Source organism: Pezoporus flaviventris, unplaced genomic scaffold (assembly GCF_033815535.1).
Source record: "Pezoporus flaviventris isolate CSIRO_AGI_PZ_B2104156 unplaced genomic scaffold, CSIRO_AGI_Pfla_v1 ptg000007l, whole genome shotgun sequence".
Lineage (NCBI taxonomy): Eukaryota > Metazoa > Chordata > Aves > Psittaciformes > Psittacidae > Pezoporus > Pezoporus flaviventris.
This window is the reverse complement of record NW_026892555.1, coordinates 39,168,105-39,194,824: the sequence shown is the minus strand read 5'-3', so window position 1 is coordinate 39,194,824 and position 26,720 is coordinate 39,168,105. Positions and strand designations below refer to the sequence as shown.

Genomic DNA, 26,720 nt, shown 5'->3' with positions numbered 1-26,720 from the left:
CCCCTTCCACTACGAGGAACAGCTTTACAGGGACTGATCAACCCCGTTTATTTATGGATTCTGTCTTGTTCTAAAGCAATCCTCCAGCACTAACAGGCATGGTATTTTCACAGTAGTTAGGAAAAACTTTCACCTTCGCTGAACTGAAATAGCTTTAAGAAAGGTACTTCATCATGCTCCAGTCTTCCTTCCTTGAGTTACTAGGTAAGTCATATAACCAGGGCTATGATTCTTTCAACTCAAGAGCATGCCAATCACTATGATCACTTGGCCTCAAAACTTATAATCTGCTCTTTACCTTCATTTCACTGATTTTCTCACCTTCACAAAATGAACAGTCAGAGCTTAATTTAGCAATGTAAAAATTTATTATAAATAACTTTTTCAAAACTTAGTGCTTATTCTTACTTAAATTCAAATTATATTAAAACAAGTTCCTTTACAATGCTGAGCTAGCCAGAAAACAGCAAGCACCCAGATAAACCTCACTTTGTTGCCTCTTCTAGCAGTTTGCTCAGTTTGGTCCCAAGATGGCATTCTCCATGTCAAACCCCGAAAATTAACTGAAAAAAACCCAGCTATTTTAACTATTTGAGATTATGTTTACAAGCCTTCTGATTTCTAGGAATCAACAATGAAAGGAAATAGTTAGTTTGAAATGGTAACAAGCAGAAGATGAACATCCCACTTTGCATAAATCACACATTTACCAGTATAGAAGACCATGATAGAAGTTCAAGCAGCTCAAGAATTAAAATTACGTATTTATTTCCCAAATCACATCCCTGTATCTACATTAAAAACACAAGTTTAGATATAACCTTACATAGCTCTAAATTCAATACTGATTCAAAGAGTTCTGTATTAACATTTTTCTGTCAGTTAACACAACAGTGAAGATGGCGTCCACAAGTGAGATGTTACCAACAGTTTAAGATAAAGAAGCCCTGTAACTGCACACTTTGATTAATCAAATATTAGTCCTTTGCTTTATGAGCCAACAGTACATGTTTTCCTGAAGAGGATGAAACACCTTCATACTTCCCCCAGCCTTTACCAAGAGGTGTAATAGCAGTGGCTGCTACTGTGGATTTCAGGTTAGCCAACAAACCTTTCCTGGGCTTTTGTTGTTTTGGCTCCTCCTTAGAGAAATGCTTTTTCTGTTCGTCAAGTTCTTTTTGAAGGGAAGACACTGTTTCTTCCAGCTCAAGAACACGTTTAGCCCAGTTCTGAAGACTAATCATTTCTTGATCCTATGAGGATAGGTCTGTGTTAGGTATATGAACACTCCAGAGTCTTTTTCATGAGGTTAATTTTCTGTTTCAGATTATTTTATTATGCCAGTAAAGACACTTGTTATTACTATTCCAAATAGCTACTCAGTACCCATTTCTTCTGAATTACTTTTATGTAATTTAGAGAAAAAACAAGCTACTGGGCCATCATATATAGTTAGAGACCAAGTCTGGCTAAGAAGCTGGTGATAAAATGCTTGGCCACACTCTGCAAAGATTTGCTGTTGTTCTAACAACCAAATAAAGGAGGCTTTCCTAGCTTGCCCTGCTATTACTAAAAGCAAAACTGGTCAAATCAAAACTCTTATCATAGTCATAAGTCTACTAACCAGATCTGAATAAATGCTTTGAATAGGCAGAACAGAGTCTCAAACATGCTCTTTAATCCTTACAGTTAACAAAAAGTCATCTTCCTATGTCTTAGAACCAACTAAGAAAGTTCAAGATGAATAATTTTCAGCCTCAGACTAAAAATCATGCAGAAGGTAATTTAATGTTCAAGAGAAAAATATCACTAAGCAGCCTTATACTTGGCCTTGCTTCATTTGCAGACTTATGTAGGTATATAGTGTCAAGAGTTCAAAATTTTCATTTTATTTAGAAATCTAGTTGATATTTGAGGTCAGACATTGTCAGCTTTATGAAGTCCCTACTTTTGAAGGAAAAAATTCTTCTTTTTCAGTATTAAGTAGTTTACCTGCCCATTATCTTATCCAGCTCAGCTACCTCTGCAGGTGACTAGCGCTATAGCTTTGAAGCTCTAGTCCTCAGGTCTTGTTGCACAAGCGTTTACCCACTGACACCTTGCTTGCCATCAGCAAAACGCTTCACAGCTAGAGTTCCAAGTATTTTCTTTGCTTGGCAGTTATTTGTGACACCTTTAGATTAGCAGGAATTGTTGGCACAGAGTTACCCTATTGTCTGTCTATCGTTTAAGCTGAAAAGCAAGTCTTGTCTTACAAGATACAAAGTCAAGGAGTGAAACACAAAGGCTCTGACCTCATCAGTCAGGAAGTTAGGGACAGAAAAAAAATTACATCAAAAGAAATTACTAAGATGAATGGTGTTTTTACACAAAGATGAGAAGCATCCAGTACAACTATAGATACAAGTAATATTAAAGTTGCTTTTAAATTGCTGACAAACCTTGAGCATGATTGTATGCTTCAGCTGACTGTTCTCTTCTGCCATTTTTCTGTAGTTTGCATTAGCTTCTAGCAGAGTTTCATTTAATTTCTGTATTTTTAACTTCAGAGATTTTATAAGCTGAAAATAAAACACACACACACACACTGCAGTTCAAGACTGTTATGACTAGAACTCATACAGACACTGTAAGAATTTCTAATTAATACTGAGCAGTGCAAACTGCAAGATTAAAGCAATGAGGATGAAGTCTGCTTCTCTCAGTCTCCTATGTCTCAACCTATCGTGTCTGGTGACAGAATACAGCTGGAGCATTAAAAGGCTATTGTGCTTAAGCTACTGGGTTTACACAGACCTATCAATTAAAGACCAGCAGCACAGACTAACCTATTTCTAGAACAGTCTGCTCCTTTTCAGTAAGGGTAGTTAAAAAGAACACTCATCTTATTAAAGCTATTCATATAATGAACTGAAGCACAGTTGCAACAGAAAACATCACCTTTCTGATGGGAATATTGATGGATTAAGTCCTGAGAGGGAAAAGAAACTCTGAACTAGCAAAATTAAAGTTTTATGATTAATTTTCTTCTCCAAGGTTGGAGGGAAAATATCTATAGATTGCTAAAACAAACCCAAACCATACCCTTTGCTCATGTTTAAAGGCTGAATGGCAAGAAAAAAAAGTAGTGAATTACTAATCACATATTCACAGGTACATAAGGCAAAGAAGCAGAAGGGCAATGATGGAACCAACTGCTTTAAAATGCTCTCGCTTCAGTTATTGCCAGGCAGCAAACCCATCATTATAGCACTTTCTAGCCACACAGTCAATACAGTATCCCCATATCAAGCATAAGAGCCAAACTTTCATCGAAATCCAGAATTGACAAAGGAAATGGAAAAGGATGTGAGCTCTCAAGAACATGAGCGGAAAACAAATGTCAGGGCCATAACACGAGACATTAAACTCCGTGAGGAAAAAGATATTTTTGGAGAACACTTTCTCAATAGAAAAGGATTTAAGTTCACTTTCCATTTACATGGTTTATTAGAACCAGCTGTAACTATTTCTCCAACCCCAACCCCATTTGTTACTAGTAAAAGGAGCAAGGCTTGTCTCTTCCCTCCTCTCCATCCTCTTTAAACACAGGAAACTAACTGTAGCTTTACAAGTTCATTCAAGGTAACAACCAAAAATGAATACCTAAAAAGATTTAATTTTTTTCCCCATAACACAGCCTGAAGCTTATAATTTCCACCGCTATACACTATTCAGAACGCCGAGAGCTTACTTGTTTGAGAAACAGAGACGTTACCCTTTACTTCAGTTTAAGTGGTTAGCAGAGTTCAGTACTTGCAGAAGCTATTGGTTCAAGGCACTATTTTGGCTCTAGATCTAAACTGTTACCACATTCTGCTTTTGTTCCCCCGGGCATGAGCAGGCAGCATTTCAGGAAGGAAAGCACTGAGGCCATGACAGCAATGTTTACAACAAATTCCAATACAAGGCTACATACTTCCCTAGTTCCAACTCGCATCATGTTCACTGTGTAACTTGTTACAGTAGTAGATGCCTTTACAGACTAAAACCAGAACACAGCCAATCTCTGGAAAAAAAAAAAAATCACCTACAATGGGCAAGGGCTTTTTGGTAAATTTGATGCTCATTTGCAAGAATCTTCATGTTTTTGTCTAGAGTGCAGAGCTTTAAGCATTGAACCATGCCAGAGTTTAGGACAGTTATGCCTAGATTTGTTAAATACTGAGCAAAGCTACCTCTTCTTTCTCTTGGCATTGTTTCTGCAGTCCTTCATTGGCTCTCTTCATCTTGTTCAGAAGTTCTATAGGCAAAAAGAAAAGTTTTCTTGTTCATACACAGTATAAAAAGTAAATAGAACTTTAAATATCCAGATTAGATTCCTACCTAGTTCCATGTTATTTTCAGTAGTTGGTAAATTCAAATTCGGACTTCCCAGAGCCAACAGCCTCCTTGACTGTTCATCAAGTTGCTTTTCCAACTGGAGTATTTTATTCTCTCTATTCTAAAAGAAGGGCACATGGTAGAATTTGTCTAAAGGAGGAAGTTACTTTACACAGGAGTCAACTTTTCCAGTCTGAAGATTTCCAAGTTGTATTAAGAGTAACCACATGGCAGAAAGGAAGCTTTAGTGCATCTGTGTTAAACACTGTTGCCAGTTAGCTTGCTAGATAGGAAGAACATATTTCATAGAACCAAGCTTCAATCTCAATCTCTTTTTCAGTACCTGTTAGATTGCTAGAGTAGTATGTCAAAGTGGGAAATCAAACAAGAGTCACCATCAAGAAAAGTTACTCATCTAATTCTGGCTCTCTGAAGCTGCCCACTCAGATTTTATGTTGTGCTCCAGTTAAGACTTTCACATCTTAGGGATTTCATCAGTTTCTTATTTGAACTGCTACCAAGACCTTATTCTCTGGTTCTTTCCTTACACAGCCCTGTGGTCAATGTATAAGGCAGCTATAAGTACAGACAGCACTATTAAAACTCTTTTCTTCCACCCCTACATGATGAATCATAGAATCGTTAGGGTTGGAAAGGACCTTAAGATCATCTAGTTCCAACCCCCTGCCATGGGCAGGGACACCCTAAGATAAATCATATCACCCGAAGCCTCGTCCAACCTGGCCTTGAACACTGCCAGGGATGGAACATTCACAACCTCCCTGGGCAACCCATTCCAGTGCCTCACCACCCTAACAGGAAAGAATTTCCTTCTTATATCCAACCTAAACTTCCCCTATTTAAGTTTTAACCTGTTACCACTTGTCCTGTTACTACAGTCTCTAAGGAAGAGTCCCTCCCCAGCATCCCTATAGGCCCCCTTTAGATACTGGAAGGCTGCTATGAGGTCTCCACACAGCCTTCTCTTCTCCAGGCTGAACAGCTCCAACTTCCTCAGCCTGTCTTCATACAGGAGGTGCTCCAGTCCCCTGATCATCCTCGTGGCCCTTCTCTGGACTTGTTCCAACAGTTCCATGTCCTTTTTATGTTGAGGACACCAGAACTGCACACAATACTCCAGGTGAGGTCTCACAAGAGCAGAGTAGAGGGGCAGGATCACCTCCTTCAACCTGCTGGTCACGCTCCTTTTGATGCGGCCCAGGACACAGTTGGCTTTCTGGGCTGCAAGCGCACACTGCCAGCTCATGTTCATTTTCTCATCGACCAGCACCCCCAAGTCCTTCTCTGCAGGGCTGCTCAGAATCTCTTCTCTGCCCAACCTGTAGCTGTGCCTGGGATTGCTCTGACCCAGGTGTAGGACCTTGCACTTGGCATGGTTAAACTTCATGAGGTTGGCATCAGCCCACCTCACAAGTGTGTCAAGGTCCCTCTGGATGGCATTCCTTCCCTCCAGCGTATCAACCGAACCACACAGCTTGGTGTCATCGGCAAACTTGCTGAGGGCGCACTCAATCCCACTGTCCATGTCAGTGACAAAGATGTTGAACAAGACCGGTCCCAACACCGATCCCTGAGGGACACCACTCATTACTGGTCTCCAGCCAGACATGGAGCCATTGACCACAACTCTTTGTGTGCGGCCATCCAGCCAGTTCTTTATCCACCGAGTGCTCCACCTATCAAACTGATGTCTCTCCAATTTAGAGACAAGGATGTCATGTGGGACAGTGTTGAACGCTTTGCACAAGTCCAGGTGGATGACATCAACTGCTCTACCCCCGTCCATCAGTTCTGTAGCCCCATCATAGGGGGCCACCAAATTGGTCAGGCAGGATTTCCCCTTAGTGAAGCCATGCTGGCTGTCACCAAGCACCCTGTTGATTTTCATGTGCCTTGGCATGCCTTCCAGGAGAATCTGCTCCAGGATTTTGCCAGGCACAGAGGTGACACTGACTGGTCTGTAATTATCCAAGTCATCCATTTTCCCCTTCTTGAAAATGGGGGTTATATTTCCCCTTTTCCTCTCATCAGGAACTTCACCTGACTGCCATGATTTCTCAAATATGATGGCCAGCGGCTTTGCAACTTCATCCGCCAGCTCCTTCAGAACCCGCAGATGGATCTCATCAGGACCCATGGACTTGTGCACGTTCAGATTTTTAAGGCTGTCTCGAACCAGTTCCTCTCCTACAGTGGGCGCAAGGTCTTCATTCTCACTGTCCCTGCATCTGCCTTCCAAGACTTGGGTGGTGTGGTCAGAGCCTTTGGCAGTGAAGACCGAGGCAAAGAAGTCATTCAGAACCTCAGCCTTCTCCAAATCCTGTGTATCCAGTTCTCCTGAGAGCTTCCTGAGGGGGCCCACATTCTCCCTAGTCTGTTTTTTATTTGCTATGTACCCGTAGAATCCCTTCCTGTTATCCTTAACATCCCTAGCCAAGTTTAATTCTAACTGAGCCTTAGCTTTCCTAACTTGGTCACTAGCTTCCCAGACAACATCCTTGTACTCTTCCCATGCCACCTGTCCTTCCTTCCACTTATTATAAGCATCTTTTTTCAATTGAATTTTCCTCAGGAGCTCCTTATCCATCCAAGGAGGTCTCCTGGCCCTCCTGCTGCACTTCCTTCTGGTTGGGACGCAACACTCCTGAGCTTGTAGCAGGTGATCCTTGAATATCAGCCAAGAGTCTTGGGCCCCCCTGCCCTCTAGGTCTGTATCCTATGGAACCTTCCTAAGCAGGTTCCTGAAGAGTCCAAAGTCTGCTCTTTTGAAGTCCAGGGCAGTGAGCTTGCTACACACTCTTCTCACTGTCCTGAAGATCTCAAATTCCAGCATCTCATGATCGCTGCATCCAAGGCTGCCCTGGAGTGTCACATTTCCAACGAGCCCTTCCCTGTTGGTGAGCACGAAGTCAAGCATGGCACCTCTCCTTGTTGGCTCCTCTATTACTTGCAGAAGGAAGTTGTCTTCCACACAATCGAGGAACCTCCTGGATTGCTTGTGCTGGGCCGTACCGTCCTTCCAACAGATGTCAGGGTGGTTGAAGTCACCCATGAGAACAAGGGCCTGCGAGCGTGAGGCTTTACCTATCTGTCTATGGAGTGCTTCATCCGCAGGTTCTCCTTGATCAGGCGATCTGTAACAGATCCCCACAGTAATGTCTCCCATAGCTATATTCCCTTTAACCCTGACCCACAAACTCTCTGTGGACTGCTCACCTGTCCCCAGACAGAGTTCCATGCTCTCCAGCCTATCCCTAACATAAAGGGCAACTCCCCCTCCCCGCCTGCCAGGCCTGTCCTTCCTAAAGAGCCTGTAACCTTCCATTCCAACACTTCAGTCATAGGAGCCATCCCACCATGTTTCTGTGATGCCTATTATATCATATCCCCATAGTTGTGCACACATCTCTAATTCCTCTCGTTTGCTCCCCATGCTACAGGCATTTGTATAGAGGCATCTGAGCCGAGCTCCAAATGAAGCCGGCTCATTGGCTGGAGCAGCTGGGATATCTCTACATTGCTCCGAGCATTTATTATAGGTTCTGGCAACTGACTGGGTGTGTTGGGATGGAACGATGCCCCCCTCCCCCAACACATCTAGTTTAAAGCCTCCTTGACCAGTCTGGCAAGCCTCCTACCAAAACTGCTCTTTCCCTTCTTTATCATCAGACCAGCTCCACCAGCCCCCACTAGACCTGACCTACAAACTTGGGTCCCGTGTTCAAGACACCCAGACCCCTGACTATGACACCACCCTTTTAACCATTTATTAACCTGGTCAATCCTCCTAGCTTTTTTTAGGTCCTCCCCTGGACCCTGGAGAATTGATGAAAAGACCACCTGAGCTCCAGAGCCCCTAACCACCTCCCCCAGGGCTCTGTAGTCCTTCTTTATGTTCCCCAGACTACTACTATCTATATCCCTATCACCCACATCTATCACCAGGAGTGGGTAATAATCCGTGGGACTTACTAGGGCAGGCAGCCTCTCTGCCACATCCCTGATCCATGCCCCTGGTAGGCAACACACCTCCCTTAAGACGGGGTCTGGCCGGCAGACGAGTGCTTCTGTCCCTTTCAGTGTAGAGTCCCCTACTATTACAACCCGCCGCTTTTTCCTAGCGGCACCAGTAGAGATCTTCTTTACCATTGCATCAGCCGGCTGTTTCTGGCTCGAGTGCGTTTCCTCATTAGCCTCCTGCAGGACAGCAAAGCGGTTCTGCATGGGGACAGGGATTTAGGGGGAAGCGCCTTGCTTTTGGTTATCCTTTTCCTCCTTTTTTTTGTTGTTTTTTTTTTTTGTCCCTAATTCCCAGCTTCCCAGGTTAACGGCCTCCTTCTTTCCTTCATGAGGCAGAGGTGAAGTTCGAGGCCCCTGCACAGTTTGGGCCGGGAGCAAGCATTCCTGCTTCCTCTAAGCTTCCCTGACATCTCGCAGTCTATTAACAGCATCCCACAGCTCAGCCACCTGCTGCAGGAGCACCTCCACCAGGGAGCACCGAGTGCAGCCCTGCCCATTGTGCACCCTCCCCTCAGGAGACCAGCGCAGGCACTCTCTACACTCCGAGCTCTGCACTGCAGCCTCCCCTCTCATCGGCAAATAAGCCCTAGCTATTCATAGCCCTAGCTAAGTGAAAATAAAACCAGAGTACGAAGAAGAAAGACAAGTGTGAAGGACCTGAAAAAACAGAGGCAATTACACAGTAGTGTTTCTTGTCAGCACCTGAATGGAGAGCTGTAAAAGCAGAAGTGTTTATACATCACAACCTCCAACAGAAACCCACTTCCCTCATGTCTTGAAAGGAACCTGCCTGCTATTGGAGTAAGAGATTATCTTAGTTCCTGAACAGGAAAATGCAGTGAGAAAGCACTTCTGGTGTACACCACAGTCCTATTCTTTCACTACAGACCTTCTGAAAAGACTGAGACCCACAGGTCCCAGTCTGTTGCCTGGATATACTTAGCCATCTACATAGAGGCTAGAAGTAAAGACTGATGTTGCGCACAGCTAACGTGACTCAGTTGCAAAAGCAACAGCAACTTACCGATGCCAACTCTGACCAGTTCTAGGTTTAAGTGCCTTCAAGAGATTAAGTTCAAACCTGCATAAAATTTGATTTCTTATCGCACTTTCTTAACCCACAATCCTCCATGTAGACTTTCAGAGCAGAAATACATTATATTTAAAAAATACCTACCCTGTATTCAATTCCTCACTGCCCTTTCAGGCTAGCTTTTTACTCTACACCCTACATTCCCAAGGATCTCCACAGAGCCAGACTGCTGTATACATGACCCATCTAGGTGTTCCAATCATTGCATTACAGAGATAAGGATGACTTGAATTTAGTTATTCTGGGTTCTCAAAGATTGGAAAAAATTAAGTATACACTACAGGTAGTGTAAGACAGAGGATATCTCTATCCCTATGGTCAGCACTGGACACCAGAACAGCTAAGCTGAACTGCTAGTTATTATGACTATTCAGTGTTATATTTAAGATTCTTGAATTATTCTGTTAAGGAAAAGCAAAATTTATAGTTAAGAGGCTAGCACACAGTTTTTAGCAGTATATATGAGTATATAGAAAGTATGTCATACCTCAACTTTCTCTTGTTCAGCTAGAAATTCTTCTATGGGAACATACTGGTCTTCAATTTGTTCCATTGCACACATATATGCGTGTTTCTTGATGGCCTCTTTATACATTTCAAATTTGCTCTCCAGTTTTTCTTCATAACTGTCTTTCATATCTTCCAAACGGTTGCTAAGGAGAACATATTAGTTTTATTTAAAACATTAGCATTCTAACTATTACGATTTGATAATGTGTGTTCAACTGGCAATATCAAAGTTATTCATCTATTCATAAATAGTGAAGAGACCGAGAAAGTACTTTTCTCCTTTCTATTCCCAATAATCCTACAGACTTGCAGCAAGGCGTAACTTCTACATGACATACACAAAAAACAACAACCAACATGTTGCAATAGATACAACTATACCCAATTAGGCCTGATATTTGAAGTATATTTCTAGGGCAGTGTCCTTCACATTGTTGTTTTGGGATTGAGTTTTTATTTCTTCCCTTAAAGATAAATGTCAAATTCATTTCACCTTATTATTTCAAGACATTACACATTACTCTGCTCTCATGAGACCTCACTTGGAGTATTGTGTGCAGTTCTGGTGTTCTCAGCATAAAAAGGACATGGAACTGTTGGAACAAGTCCAGAGGAGGCCATGGGGGTGATCAGGGGGATGGAGCACCTCCCATATGAAGACAGGCTGAGAAAGTTGGGGCTGTTCAGCCTGGAGAAGAGAAAGCTGTGTGGAGACCTCACAGCAGCCTTCCAGGATCTAAAGGGGGCCTATAAGGATGCTGGGGAGGGATTTTTCATTAGGGACTGTAGTGATAGGACAAGGGGTAACAGGTTCAAACTTAAACAGGGGAAGTTTAGATTGGATATAAGGAGGAAGTTCTTTACTGTGAGGGTGGTGAGGCACTGGAATGGGTTGCCCAGGGAGGCTGTGAATGCTCCATCCCTGGTGGTGTTCAAGGCCAGGTTGGACAGAGCCTTGGGTGACATGGTTTAGTGTGAGGTGTCCCTGCCCATGGCAGGAGGGTTGGAACTTGATGATCTTAAGGTCCTTTCCAACCCTGACTATTCTATGATTCTACAATTCTACTGCCCCAGCAGTGACACAGAACATCACCTCAGAGAAAAGGTGTCACTGCTGCTTCATATGTTCAGCCAAAAAAGCATCCAAACAATTTTAAAGTCAGTGCAGGTGTTAAACCACCATGTGTCCAGCTGTCAACTTAACTCAGGGATAGTCTCAGCAATTCAAACAGCAGGAAACTGATTTCAGGAAGAGAAGAGTTAAGAGGAAGTAAATTCAGTTTGAGCAACTTGGACACACTTGAAAAAAGTCTCCAAATTAGCAAAATCAGTGCATGCAGCCATGGTAATTTACAAGATTGTAAACTAAGAACAGTTCACAAATCATCCAGGAGAAAGAATCCAGGAGAGCTTAAAGAGATACAATTTAAAAATACCTCAAGCACATGCATGCGTATTAACACAACCAAGCGTAAGTTTTGGAACCATCACAAGCCCCAGTGGGCACCTGTAAGCAATTTTCCACATCTGCTAAATACTAATAACAAGTCAGAAAATCTCCAGCAATCACAAATTAAACAAAGTTAAACAGAAAACAGCATTAATTTTCCATTGTACATGGGAAGAGGCTGATCTGTACAAGTTGATCGTCATGTTCCTTCTTCCCTTTTCATCAGAAGCTTTGAAAGTGTCCAGAACTAACTTCCCTAAGTAACATAAGTAAACATGTCTTGCATATACATATATGTATATACATACACATGTATACGTAAATGTATGCATTTATATAATGTAATATATGTAACCCTTTCAATCTTGAAGGGAACTGCAACATGACTTGCCTCCAAGCTTCCTCTGTTTCCAAAAGCTGTCGGAACATTGCTTCTGCCATCTCTCTACGTATCTTCACCTCCAGCAGGAGTTTACTTTGCCTTTCTGCAACTAGCTTCTCCTTTAGGTCCTCTGTAGTTTTCAAGAGATCCTAAATTCAACATATTTCCTTTCAAAACACAAGCTAGAAACACACATTTGCAACACATCACATGAAACACATGATATGCATGTCAAATTAAATATTCATACACACAGCTATCCACAGAGGGCATTTCTACAAACCTGTATTTTCAGGGGGGGCTGCAGAAGAGGTTAAATATAATAGAATAATAAAATAGTTTGGGTTGGAAAAGACCTTCAAAGGTCACCTAGTCCAGACCCCTGAGTTCCTACTGCAAATACGATCTTTCTCTATCTTGATGGTTTCTGCTATCAAAAAATTTATTACTTTTTTGGTATTTAAATATTAATTTGTACACCCATTTAGTATAAAACCTAATTGATCTTTACAATACATTATTGTTAGATTGCATAGATTTGTTTTTGAAATGCTGCATCTTAGCTTGTTCCTGCTGCACCCAAAAGAGCGCAAACAGCTAAAAGCTGTTTTAAATATACATGCTGCCTCCTTACTCTTAGCATTAAGCAATCAGTTGAATTCCAAATCTAGGACTTAAGCAGAAAGCCACAGGCAGCCTTCCACAACTACACTTGATCCCTCAGAGCTAGAACACTTTAAGATTATGTCTGCCTGACCCCAAGTAGAACACATCTCTTAAGTTAAAAACTTCTAATATAGCTAATAGTGTTGGCTTTCTTGGGTACAGTCTTTAGTAGATGTGCACCTACCTCGTGACTCAGAATGGTGATGTCCACTTCCTCTTCTGCATAGGTTTCAGTACTGTCAGGAAAGTCATCTACAGATGTACCAGCATCAAACTGCATGATAGGTTTGCCACAACCTCCAACAAGCTTGGGTGAAAAGGTATCTAAACTTTTTGGTAGGATTGTCTGGATTACCTGAAAGACCCAGAATTGAAAGCACTGATCTACCAATGCTGTCAGTATTGCAGATATCAGAATACTAGGAAGAAGTGTCATGAAGGTACTGTTGTATTTAAATTATATTTAATGATTACAAGAATATTAGTATAATTTTACATATTGCTTACCAGACAAAGATCTATATCAATATGAATATAAGACCTCAATACTCTAACAAAGTACAAGTATGCTTCTCTAGAAAGGTGTTTTCTTCTTCTAAAATACAAGGTCTTTGTGTAGTCTCCTGGGAAGGTAATGAAAAGCATCAAATCCCCAAAACATTTGTTCCTTCCTGAAATACTGCAACTAGGATTCAGCAGTTCATGCGAGTTAAAGATTTTATGTCATAGGACAACACATCGGAGAAGCTTGTCTCCTCAGTGCACACTTATCATATGAAAGTTGCAGCTGAAAAGAATTAGAGAATTTTTTCTCTCCAAGATCACATTAAACGTGCCATTACAGACTTGGAAAACGTCAGAACTCATCCAGACTAGAAAAAGACTATTTCTGCCAAAAAATGCAACATAGCCCACCTTCCCACTCCCTACAAGAAGCAGCTTCTACTTCTTTTACTGCCACCACAAGCTGTCCAAGAAGTTCTGAGCAATTGCCACCTCATGCAACAGATGCTTAAATGAACACAGGTTAAACAATTCATCAAAAGCTTGAATCATCATCTTGCATTTGCTCATATACAGTTTACCCAGACATATCTGAAAGCACCTGGACTATTTTTTCACAATGTTGGTGTGTAGAACTGAACAAGCCAGAGAGCTGCAGCTATCTTTACTTACTACCACAAGAAGGTGGTAAGGACTGGCAAGACTATCAGAAGCCTTTTAGAGAGAAGCCACAGGCAGAAGAATTAGTACGATGCATCAAAAGTCCAAATCACACCCGAGTCCATACAACCTGGTAATTTGACAAACCAAGGGTAACAAAGAATGCAGATTAGCAGAAAGAGTAGATGAACCTGTTTGGCTACAGCTGCAAATTTCATTACATGTAGTGTTTCATCATATGTGGAGGCATGCTGATTAATGTTTACAATCATACAAGCTGTGCCTTTTCCGCAGAAGAATGGCTGAAACAGACGAGTCAACTTGCTCTCTCTGAATGGAATATAGCTTGGCTTCATCCTTAGGGGGAGAAGAGTAATAAAAGTGTGAAACAAAGAAATTGCAAAGTTACATGAAGCTGTAACTAAACTTAATTCTTGTTGTCAGGAAACAGATCCAGTAGGATGCTCATATTTAAGCCTTAGCTATTTCATATCAAGGTCTTTCCTGGACCTCCAAGGTCTCCAACAAATTAAACTATTTAAAAGTAAAAAAGTAGTATAGTGTCTGTGCCATAGTTCCCTAGTGTTACAAAGCAGATACTGGAACAAGCCAAAAGCTAAGTACAGGACACGTCAGCTGTCTGACAAATTTACGTGTATAATTTCGAGGTGGAAGAGAACAAAACAGGAGCTTTGTTTTGCTCATACACACACTAAAAAGTCTTGGTAGTTTACTGCTAGTTGCCCTTTTTTATTCTCTGCAGTTTCAGCCTAGAACTTAGCATGTTGTTTACAACTTATCACTTACTTTGGATTTTGATTTTGCTTCAGTGCTGCAATGCATTTTCCAAGGATATGAAGAGAATTATTAATATTTCCTGCTTCTTTTAGTCTGTCTCCAAAGGCTTGTGTTTTATTACACCTCTCTGACCCAGCCAAGTCACAGAAAGACAACCTGCATGAAAGAATTATCCAGAGCATGCATATAAACTTGTTTTTAAACAGTATGAGAACAGAACTGCATGTCTTTAATTCTTTATGTGTCTAAAGTATAAATGAGTGACTCATTTCAGCCTACCTAGATCACAGAATAAGTTGTACTTTAATGTAGATGTTTTGTCCAGGAGGCACTATGCAAGGCACTATGCTGTATTTAGGGTAACAGCACCAACCTATCTTATCTTCCCATTGTATATGAAGATACTTGAACAAGACTGCTTCTCCTAAGACAGTCTATTCAGCATATCCAAATAACTCTGCTGGTAGCATTCATCTAAAACTTTGTAGGCATTCTTACATAAAGAATTCAGTTCAGTAACCTAAGTTTTGTTGCAATACTGAAGTACTTCCAGGAGAGATAAGAGGAATTTCTGAGACAGTTTTGCACACTGGGGCGATGGCTCAGAAGCATGTTGCAGTCACTTTCACCAGTTGCAGCACTGAGAAGATTGCAGGATAGTATGCAGGATACACTGTGATCTGCCTCTTTTGGTTACAGAATTATTTGTTCACTATTCCAAGTAAGAAGACAGAAGGCCTCCCAAGATCACCTTAGAGCTCTTTGTTTCCCTCTAGCAATTATGCGCTACTGAACTCGGGCCACTGAACCGCCCCTAATGGTACAATAGGTTACAATCAGAGGCAACTATCCTGCATAATCAAGGAATTTCATCATTTTCACTTCATATTAAGAAGGCCCTTGAAATACCCTGCAGTTAGGTAATTCACGTAATCAAACTGTTACCCACTTATACAAATTTATTTACACAAAATAAAACCTTTGTAAGATTAGAGCCTTTCACACAGCTGAAATAAGTACATGCTAATACTATACACATTATTAAGGCACGTATTTCAACTATGTGAAAGGCTATGAATACAGTGTGGTATTACATAGTACTACTCTGTCTCCACCTTCTCATTGTTAGACAATATATGTATATTTCTCTCAATTTTTGTACAACAGAGAGTTTTAACAGGCTCTTTTAGGCAAACCTTAACAGAGTAAGAGACAGGGAAACACTTCCACACCTGTCCCTATCCAATTTCCAGTCAGTTTTATGAAGCCAGTGGAAGTCCAGTTTCCTTTTCAGCTCTTGGAGTAGTTGCTTATTAAAAGAAAGTTCACCAGTTTAGAACACTTACACCTTACCAACTTTTCTGAAGTATTTACATTCTGGTAATCAGCTGAAGCATTCACTTACTCTGAAACTCCAAGAACACGCGGCTGATGCTCATCAGTTAGCTTTAGTAGCCTGATTGAAAATATACTGTGACTGGAATGAAAAGAAGTTCTTTTTAATAAGCACAATTATGAAAATTAAGCAGTCACTGAAGCAAAATAAAATCTTTATGCTACAGAAAGTTCAGTGCTGAAGAAAGAACAAGAATTAATTTACCGATTTACATTAGTTACCTTTGCAATACATTCATTTGGCAGCAAAAAGCAACAATAAAAGTTGTATTTGACTTTCCATTTCTTTTAGTACAGGAAGGGAAAAACGTTACATAAAACCTACAAACTTCTCTTGGACAATAAACAAGCCAGTTCACTTAAGTCAGCTGATCAGAGGATAAGTGCTCAGGTAGCCACTTCATATACAAACTTCAGGCAGTATCTGAACTCAGTAGATCTGAAGAACTGATTAGGAACAGGTACTGGGGAAGAAAATAAGTTAAGGTTGGACAGCCCTGTAACTTTGCCTGCAGTTATTTGCTCAGTTCTGAAATTATTCTGTTTTCTAGAAAGGTTGAATTTGTAGCCTTTGAAAATCCAGTTATTCTGTTCTAGACATCAAGCTACGAAGAAGAACCAGAAGTACCCTGTCCTCAGTTTACCCAGCAAATCAGGAAGCACAGAAGACAAACTTCTCCAGTACATATTTTAAAAGCAGTGCTTCACTCCTAGAACCAACCCACAACTTAAGAATTGGAGTTTCTTAAAACAAACAACTCATCCCAACTTAGAAACAAACTAGGTGGAAGTCAGCATATTCTCTGGAGCAAAAAAGAGGACATTCTGGGCACAAAAGTCTGACAAAAAAAAAAGCACACAGTTCTTTTCTGCGCTACTGTAAGTAAGAGTGAAATTCAAGTAAAAGCATGAAATTCAATGGCAGCTGTCTTTAGCTAACAGAGGACAATACATCTTATTGCTTTTTATAGAAAAAGTAGGCTTAGTAACACTGTCATTATATTAGATAAATATACAACATGGCCCTTCCACACTTAAAGAACAAATAAAGAAGAGAACATTAAAATCAAGTAAAAAGGCATTTTCAACAGAAAGTATACCACCTTCTCTATTTCCTCCTGCTCCATCAAGCCAGATTCTCCCTAAGCCCTCTCCAGAGCTGGGTAAAAGCTAGGAGCTTATTAATATACCAAGTAAGGTCAGCTAGAACACAGCAAGCATCTAGGTAATCTAGCAGCACTGCAAGGTGCTGCACAACTCCTTCCTACATCCCCCTACTGACAGGCTCCAAGTTTCCAGGAATTGTATTGCCAGTGATGAAGAGCTAACCATCTTTTCCTTCAACATCCTTTCACAGCCATTCCCACTCAGCATCATTAGCTTTTACCAAGATGTATAGCTCTATTGGCACTCAAAAATGACTGCGATTTGATCTTTTTGGCTACCCAAAGGCATGAATAGCAACTCAAGTCCAGCTACTATTAAAGTTTCTTCCAGAAAGAAATTCGTAACATACCCAGAATAATCAAGGAAAGTCTTAAACTACTATTGAAGAGCGGTTAATTTGAAACATATTCTAGAGTCTTCTCCTCCCTTCCCCCCTTCTTTCTCCCCTTAAAAGGAACAGAGTATGCTTACAATTAGAGAAACTAACCTCCTACTTGATTGCTCATTCATTCTAGTACAAGCAAAGCTTCGGTTCTTGTTTCCTATTTTTAGTATTTTGCAGGCTTCTTCAGTGCTCTGAATGTTAATCCACTTTAAGTCTGTGAAAAGAGACCACTTACATACATTTCTGATGATCAAAGATATTCTGTGAAACTGCTAAGGTTATAAAACAGTATTACCTTTAATATACGAATTTCCTCCTTGATCTTCACAAATCCTTAAGACTCTGCGCTTCTGAGTTTTTGATGTAGATAATACATTTAATAGGTCATACACATATTCATTATAAATTTCACAGAAGGAAATCCACACAGATGCTTGTGTCTTTTGGTGTATATTAGTCCTGTACTTATCAAGTGGAACAAAGTTCTTCTCTGCTAACCCAAAACAAAGGAAAAGTTCAATGATTAAACAACATACTGATAAATTTTATAGTATACAGAACCTTCTAAAAGGAGGAGGCTTGTATGTGTTGTACAATTAGATATACAGTACTGCATAACTTTGAGTTCACTCAAGAACACTCGCATTTCTCAGCAGTCACTATCCTCCTGTACTGAGGATATGCCCAAATTCTAAGTTATTGCCCCCCCAGTACATTTCCAGAAGTTTATACATTTACTTTGCAGAGCTAAGCTTCCCTCTTCGGGGAGAAAAGGTATCAGAATATTTTCACATATTTACTCTTCTTCCAGAGTAGAGCCATTAATATTTTGCTCAACGACTATACTACAAAGTAAATATACGTATACAGAGGGTTTTTTAATCCACTAACAGTTACCCATGTATATTCCTAAATTTTTATAGTCCCCTTCACCTCAGAATTTTCCACTGTATTTTACCTAGTGAATCAGAAGGAAGACTTTTTGAGGTACAGTTGGAAGAATTCGACTCCACATCACACGTATTTGTTATAGTATTTGAGTTGCCTTCTGTCTCCTTGAGAAAATAAGACCATTATATCCATATGAACAGACTGAGAACAGCAGAAGTTAAAAATGACAGCAATTCCAGTCTTTAAATATCAAAACAGTATGAAGTGTTAAGCCACCCTTACTCTGACTGCAGATGAAGTGTTTTTAATAATATTGAACAAAATCAATGAATGCTCTTTCCCTCACAAGAACAATCACTCTCCAATATCCCAGCAACCTGTTTTGGAGGCCAACTGCTGCTAACATAGGAGGCTTACTTCATAGTTCTGGGAGAAACAAGACCCTCTGTCAGACTGCGACAGCCCAGAATGCCTTTATGGACTATTGGGCAAATCTGAACAGTACTTCAGTCAATCAAGAGAACTGAAGATGTAAATTTCTCTCAGGGGCAGATGGCAGGGTGCTGAGCAACAGAGAGAATAAAGCAGCAGAGAGTCTTAATTTGCCTGCTTGTTACAAATCACTTTTGCAAATCACAGGCTTGTGCCAGGTCTGTGAGGTTATGAGTCAAGCTTACTTTAAAAGCTCAGAAAAAGTGAAACAACTTCATGAAGACCTTAAACATCTAATAAAGCAACAGCCTAAGTTGGTTTAATTAATACTGAGTTACTGAAGGGCCACTAAAAGTCCTATATAGAAAACAGCACAGTCTCTTTAAGTACACACATTTGCTGAATTTCTTTACATCAACAAAATTATTTAAAAACCTGCCAAGGCTTGTCAAAGCACAGACTTCACATTACCCATAGGAAAACCGGTGTAACAAAGCAACTCCCACTATTTAGATATTCCAACATATCCACATACTAACTCCCTCCTCATTTTTATAAACCAATGCAAATTTTCATCAGGACATTCACCCCAATTTCCCAAAACCCAGTCTTGACAGAGCATCATCCTAGCTACAGTAGAAGAGGAGAACAGAATCAAAGAAGTAAACCTTAATGTTCTAGCTATTTTAATGCAGTGCTAAATTCATTATGGACTGACTACTGCTGCCTGCGTTACTCACTTGGTATATCCAAAATGGAATTTTTTAGAACATTATTAAGCTGTACTTTTAGGTCTTTCATTTTAAAGATAAATAGTATATTATTTCATTGTCATTTATAAGTGGCCATGTTTCTTGAGTAGTTACAAGTATAACCACAAACATGGATTCTATTAATTCTGTTTGTGAAGTTCAAAGCTGAGTTCTAAAGCAGGGTATGGGACTGACACACATGGCATATCTAGGCATGTCAAAAACAGAACGTAAAACACCCAGCGCCACAGTACTTGTGCATGTGATAAATTTTTGTAAAGGTGTTTCAACAAAACCGAATTAGCTATGTTGCTATACTGTTCTTCAAATCATAAAACCAAATACAGAAAAGAGCATGAAGATGACTGCCTGAAAACAAGTGGGAACAGGAACTAACATTTTTTGCCAGTGACAGAAGCTGACATTTAATATCAAATACAAGGACAGGTGGGAATAGGAATGCAAGTAAAGCAGCATTTAATCCAGGAAAAAACAGTATTTAATCCCATGAATAGAATAAGTAAAGGGAAGGAAAGAGAGGGTGTGAACCACAACAAGCAAGAGTTTTCGCATCAGTAGTGCGGAGAGAACAAACAGTAGAACATTAAATACAAGGGTATTGCAGTAACTCAGAGTAGTTTAAACTGAGAGAATGAAAGGAATAGCAAGTTCTTTCTGCATGACATGTAAACTGAGCCTGGGAAAACGGCCTACAGAAGTCCACGTAAAGCAAAACCAAGCCCACCAAACCATATCTGCGCTCGGATTACAAGCTTCAGTGAGCATCTGAACAGTGATACTATTCATTCCTAAGCTATCAAGCAGCATGGGGGTAGCTGAGCTATCACTGTGGAAGCATTGTAATACAGAAGGTCTCATCATGTATTATTTTCTAGATGTATTTTTACTTTTCCTTCCTGATGGTGGTCTTGCTTTTTACTACAATGCATCAGCATCTAGATCACCTACTGCAACATTCAGTAACTAAACTATTAGTGAAATCAGACTGTGATTTAACAGAAAGGAATATTTGTAAAATATTATCATCAAAATAAGATTTTTGACCTCCCTTTCTAGACCTCAAGGTCCTTCTTCTTCCTTCTTGCAAACTTATAAATTCCATAAAATTATTTTTAATATTTACCTACTACCCTTCTGACCATCTCAATTTATATTAAAGACCCTCACACCCCTGCGCATGCACATATACACAGTGCAAGTGAGCTCTTCAGAAACTCTCAGATATGTAATCTTTAGCATCTTTGAGATTTTTCGACTGAGATCTTTCCTCAAAAGTTAACCAGACTCAGACTAAACAAAGTTTGGTTTGCATAGTTTATATCAAGCAATAGAATTTAGATTCAAAGTTTACATATGAATTTGATTCATAGAAGGATATTCTTTCAGAGCTAACTGGAGTACTATAACTGTGTTGGTATTAAAGACCACAAAAAAGAAAACCTAGTCAATCACTATTTCTATACTTTCCAGAATTCAGAGTTGCTTTAAATGAAAATCAGCTGAGCCTGCTGCATTTTGGAATTAAATGCACAGAACCACATTTCAGATTAAAATGTTCTGAAAAACAAACAACTTGTGACAACTTGCAACTGGGCTTAGAAATACAGAACAGTCACACACATAAAGCTGCCCATTTTCTAGCGAGACCTATTTCTTACACTGGAAACAGAAATGACTAGATAATGAGAACAGGAGGCTGGAACAGTAGTCTTCTCTATTGTACTCACAGTCTTCAGAGACCAGAGTTAAAGATACATACACTCTTCTAAAGCAGGCTGTATTCCTTCTGGGAAATTTGTTTTGTGCGATCTCACTTCACTTGCTGTATCAGAAAACTTCCTTTATGAAGTTACATAAATCACATGTTTACAAACTTTTTAATCTGCCTTAAGGCTGTCTTCAACCAAAATGGACACTTCTGCCTTCTTCACTAATCCTGCTAAGATTTTGCCATCATCTCTCCTAAAATAGTACTGGCATTTGAACAACGGCCCTGGGATCCAGCCTGGGAACCTGACCCAAAAGAAGATTACCTTAAGTGGGTTTTAGATTCATTAGCTCTCAGACTTTTTCAAAGGCTAGTGTCACCAGTGTCAGAACTGCTCCACTATAGAAATCCAGGCTTTGGCTTTGCAATGTTTTTTTGTTTGAGCTGTGTGCTGCCTGCTGCAGAAAGTTCTTCCAGTTTACCCTGAGCTCCAAAACCAGCCAGTTGCCTTATTCCAAGGTTCACCAAGTATCCACAGAGTTAGATTCTTTAGTTACCCAAAGAATCAATAGGGAAACAGAAATTTTAAAGATAATCTGTTAGACAAGAAGCTTTTAAGAAGCTTCATTAACAAGGAAGTATTTGGTCACTGACCTCTTTCAGTGATGCAAGAACAGCCATTTTCATGGCTTCTTCTTGCTTAACTTGTGCATCTTCTAGTTTCTTAACATCATTGCTCAAATATGGCTTGAAGTTCATCTTCAGATAATGTCTTTCCCTGATGTGGTTAAAAACCACATCAAGTGAGCGAGGTAAAATGCCAAAATCCTTTGAAGTCCCTTAAAAATAACACAAGATAAAATGTAGATGTTCATTTAAACTTCTCATTGGATTTTCACTTGGTTGTCATACACGCTTTTTGGCAGATATGTTATACCTTGGATAGTGAATGTCTTGCCTGCGTTTGTAACCCCATAAGTAAACACCAGTCCATTCACTCCATTAACATAAGCTCTTACTATCTCTTTCATTGAGCCTTCAAAAAATTCACTCTGAGTAGTTTCTGGTCCAAAGACCTTGGAGAAGGGGGAAAAAAACAAAAAACAAACAAAAAAAGGATAAAAAAAAAGTGGTAAATGGCACAAAGTAGTTTAAGATATCAAAATATTAAGCACTGATTAGTTGTGACTACTTTTTCAGAGCAAGCTGAGAAGGCAATACCAGCTTCATTTCCTGTCTTGCCTGAACCCTGGCTGATTCAACCTCTTCTGTTGGGTTTTCATAGGGTGCCTGTTTAATTCTGAGAGGCACTCAGGCTTGGCCTTATTTTTTAATATTTTCCTATTCCTAAAACAAACTGCTCAGTGCTACTGAGCACGTACTGTTTAGTGGGTACTTTCAAGAGCTCAGCTGGTGATGCACGGCTCCCCTCCTCACTCTGCACCAGTCACCCACCACTGATATCAGCATTACAGTGGTCTGAATGACTCAATGGCCTGGAGCTGTATTTTGATACTCCAAGAACAGAGTTTCTTGCAGTAGGTAATAGAGTTAAGAAATCTACTTCCAGCGTAGGACATTCCAGCAGTTAGGCTGCTATTCTCTCAAAAATAAGTTCCTAAACACAAGTCCCTTTAAACATGTGATTTCCTGTAACACTCCCAGATAAGGGCATCTTGAGGAATAGCAGAACTGCACTGAGTTGGTGCCTACAAGAAGTTTCTGTAGCATCTAATCAAAGAGAACAGGGCTACCAAAGAACCTTCCTTATCTCATCTAATACGCATCTCCATTGTAATATAGCTTTCTTGACAACCCAACAGTAAGTAATAAGCAGATGGGGGGGAGAGGGTGTGGCTAAGGAAAATACCACCACACGTAATTCCAAGGAGAAAAATCACATTGCATGGCACAATAGAAAAATCAGTTATTATCTACCTGAGAAAACGTGAATTTGTGCGCAGAACGACCAATTCCTTTTTCACTGTTTTTCATTGCAGAAGACTCTTTGGGTGCATTAAGAATTACCGTCTGGTGATCTTCAATAGTTAGACAACACTTAAAAGACAAGACAAGGTAAACCAAAACACCACACAAAATTATTTAGGAAGACAGAAATCTGAAAAAAAAACAACCCAACAAGAACAAACAAACCAACCTCAAAAGCCTAGAGTTTTCATCTATTTACCAGAGCTACATAGAACTGCAAAATTTACATATAACCTCTCTTGAAGCATGCAACAACTATAGAGATACCCACTTCACATGAAAGACAGTGTATGCAAAGTTAAGGCAGTTGTCTGGAGTTTCCTGTAAGGTAGAAACTTTGTGATTTATATTGTGTGGCTTGCACAATCCTAGCTGTGAAAACAAAGCAATATAAAAATCTACCGGCTTTCCACTTCAATCATTTTCAGTGAGAAACAAACTATGACTAGCATAAATAAAATTAAGTTTGAATCATTATCTTTTGATTGATAGATGGCATTATCAGTAATAAAGGAAACAATCAGTTTCAAGTATAGGTGAGGTACAATTACCTACCACTCAATAAATGCAGAATGCTGTATCACAGAAAAAAGTATTTCACACCAGACAGGGTACTAAAAATACAAACTGAACTACCCGTGTAGCGGAACGGTGTCTTGAAGCATCAGCTGCAAGGATTGATTGTAACTAAATCTAACATTTGTATTTAGAGGCTATCCAGAGCTGGTAAAACCAATCATCCATGTGAGGCATTTACACAGGAGGTACTGCTCTTAGAGTCTCCATTAAGAAGTCTGATTATCAACTGGTATAGAAGCTCTAAGAAGCTGGGTACTGAATTTAGACCAATCAATTGTTCACTATGCCAGGGTCTAAACTTCTGTGCTTTTTAACATTCATCCCACGTAGCAAGAAACAGGAATGCAGGTCAAATGTACTAAATCCTAGAGGGCTACAGAAGAATCCAACATGTGCAGCATGTGCCAGCAGCTTTATAGAAGCTCATGAGCAGTCAAGGTCTGTAGAGCTGGAATCCAGCTGGTAATACATCGCTCTTGTTGTCCCAGCCAACCCCACAAATAAGCTGGCGGGAGTTAGGCTATTTCTGACAAGGTACACATTGTTTACGTCCAAAGAACACAGCTTCCTGCTCTCCAGCAGGTGACTCACAAAAGTCACTGACAGTTGTATCAAGAGTACAGAATTTCATCCAGGTAGTCAGAAATTTCCCACTCCAAAAGGGAATAACAACTCAATTTGATTTTGTAAATCAATTTACCCTTACAGCCAGCTCAGATTGATGAATGATACCAAACTGGAAGCACTGTGACAGTGCATAGGAAGGAGGAGTGTTCTGTGTGTTTGCATGTGTACATGTATGTATGTAAAACGCTGAAGCATGTGAATCTGACAGTATAAACTGCAGACGTTATAGAAAAAAAAAATTCACAGGATGAGCAATAAGTCACCATGATGAGGCAGCAGACTGTTCAAGCACTCCAAAGAAACCCAAGGGTCAGGTTCCCCAGCCACTCCTGGAACTGCATCATTTAAATAAAGTACCTGGTGGAATTTTGCAGAGCTACAGGCGGGCATGTCTCTACCATGTGATAAAAACATCACATTTACCCAGGTGTCCACTAATTCTATTTGGAAGCAGTACACAACTTTTATAAAAGAAAGTCCCAGCTTACAATATTAGGTGCTCTATGGGGGAAAAGAAAAATTCATTTCTTAATTCTACAACTTACCTGAGGTTCATGGTTTTCAACCTCCGCTACAGAAAAGGGCCTCACTCTCAAGAAGACTTTCAAAGGCTGATATGCCTATTCATAAAAAAAAAAACAAACAAAACCAACACACACACAAAACAATCCACAGTCATAATGGCCACTTTCTAAATAGAACACCCCCCAAGTCATATCAGCATACATCTCAAATGTACTATTTCGTTTTTTATCTCACTGCCTCACCTCTACCTTACTTGTGAAGTCCAGACCCTAAGCTTTTATTTGCTTCTTTATTCCTAATACCCTTAAGTAGCCTTTCCTTACCTCCTCCCCCACTTCCCTTTTAGTGTTCTTTTAGGATAAAGCCAGTATCTTGATTTTAAAAGAGCACAGTAGAATCATAGAATAGTTAGTTGGAAAAGACCTTAAGATCATCTAGTTCCAACCCCCCTGCCGTGGGCAGTAACAGTGACATAAATTGCACTGCTTCCACCTTCTGGTGTTACTCTGTATTGAATGCAAGCTGGATTTTCTAATAGCTGCTCTATAGTATTTCACTTCCACTGTATATGGAGCATGTTAACAGATTGGCATATTCTTAGTCTCCAGAGACAGCTTTGTTACTGCTACCTAGGCATAAGCCCTTCATCTTCCCCACAGTAATAAGCATGAAACAGCTCTCAGTTGCCAAGGTGGGCTTTTCCATCCTGCACCATTACACAAAGGTCTCCCCATCCAGGTAAAATAATAGCTGGGAGATTTTTAGAGGGATCCCAGCATTCCTTCTTATACAGCTTCAAAGTCCCTACTTTGGCAACTTGTTCAATCAGCAGATGGCTCAACCAGAGCTCTCCCCATCCCTCCCACAAGCAGTATTCTACTAATCACACAAAATTAAGTCACCTGAGGGAAGTAAGCCTATCAGGAAACCTACAAGTCTATAAAGGCAGGGATGCAATACAATCTGCAGAAGTGTACTGCAGCACAGCGTTACAGAGCTGTATTTCCAATCACCTAGCAAGCTTTCAACAAGCATCTATATGCTTGTTTAGATTACTAAAAGGAATGATACAGTCGCATTACATTCAAAGTGCAGTTACTGAAGTCCTTCCTTCTCAAAAGCTTAGACATTGCTATGACACATCGTGTAGCATTGATCATCAGCATTCGCTAATGGCTATGACCTATTTGTAGCAATAAGAAGCAAGCAGAAGAACCAAACACATCCTGGGGTACAGGCAAATACAGCAGTTATCACCAAAGAAGTATTTAAGAGCTTAAAACCCCCATAATCAGACCTACTACAAAATCAACCCACACCTGCCGTTCCTCTACAGTTGACTCCATAGGTGAAGGATTACCCAATACGCTGAGAAAAGAAACTGATTCCATTGTATCAGGTGCTTCTGCAGAAATATAGCTTTTCCCTTCATCATCCATTTTCTGTGCAAAGGAACTTGAAAAAAAAGACAGACCAAAACAAACATCATTTTCTTACAGAACAGGCAAAAATACTTAGGGAGCAAAGCAGAGATCAAGGTGGCTTGCACATGAACAAGCACTTCTGAAGAAAGTAAGTTTGGGTGTATGGAGGAACCTTAAAAACAGACTGACAGCAGACAGAAAAACACACAAGTGAAAGCATGCTGACAGCCTCGGGTGGGCATCACCCTCAACCACCGGCAAGCGCTGCGCCACAGCCGGTAACCCTCACCCCTGAAAGGCTCAACACCCCCAAGGCGTCAGGGACTCAGCCCTGGGGCCACCGTGCCCTGCCTCAATGA

At 40.3% G+C, this 26,720-nt stretch overlaps 1 protein-coding gene across 1 annotated transcript; it reads right to left on the bottom strand.

Annotated features, from left to right (window-relative positions):
- Window positions 1-947: 947 nt before the first annotated feature.
- On the bottom strand, window positions 948-26,720 carry LOC133266834 (kinesin-like protein KIF20A). The gene is made up of 18 exons (XM_061448454.1): window positions 26,298-26,720; window positions 24,958-25,032; window positions 23,156-23,275; window positions 22,155-22,293; window positions 21,872-22,056; window positions 18,372-18,468; window positions 17,709-17,903; window positions 17,516-17,627; window positions 15,872-15,943; window positions 14,476-14,622; window positions 13,860-14,025; window positions 12,689-12,859; window positions 11,848-11,987; window positions 9,984-10,149; window positions 4,366-4,483; window positions 4,218-4,282; window positions 2,442-2,561; window positions 948-1,253 (listed from the first exon to the last, which is right to left on the bottom strand). Exons 1-18 carry the CDS (start codon window positions 26,424-26,426, stop codon window positions 978-980), a joined length of 2,493 nt encoding a protein of 830 aa, XP_061304438.1. The 5' UTR covers window positions 26,427-26,720; the 3' UTR covers window positions 948-977.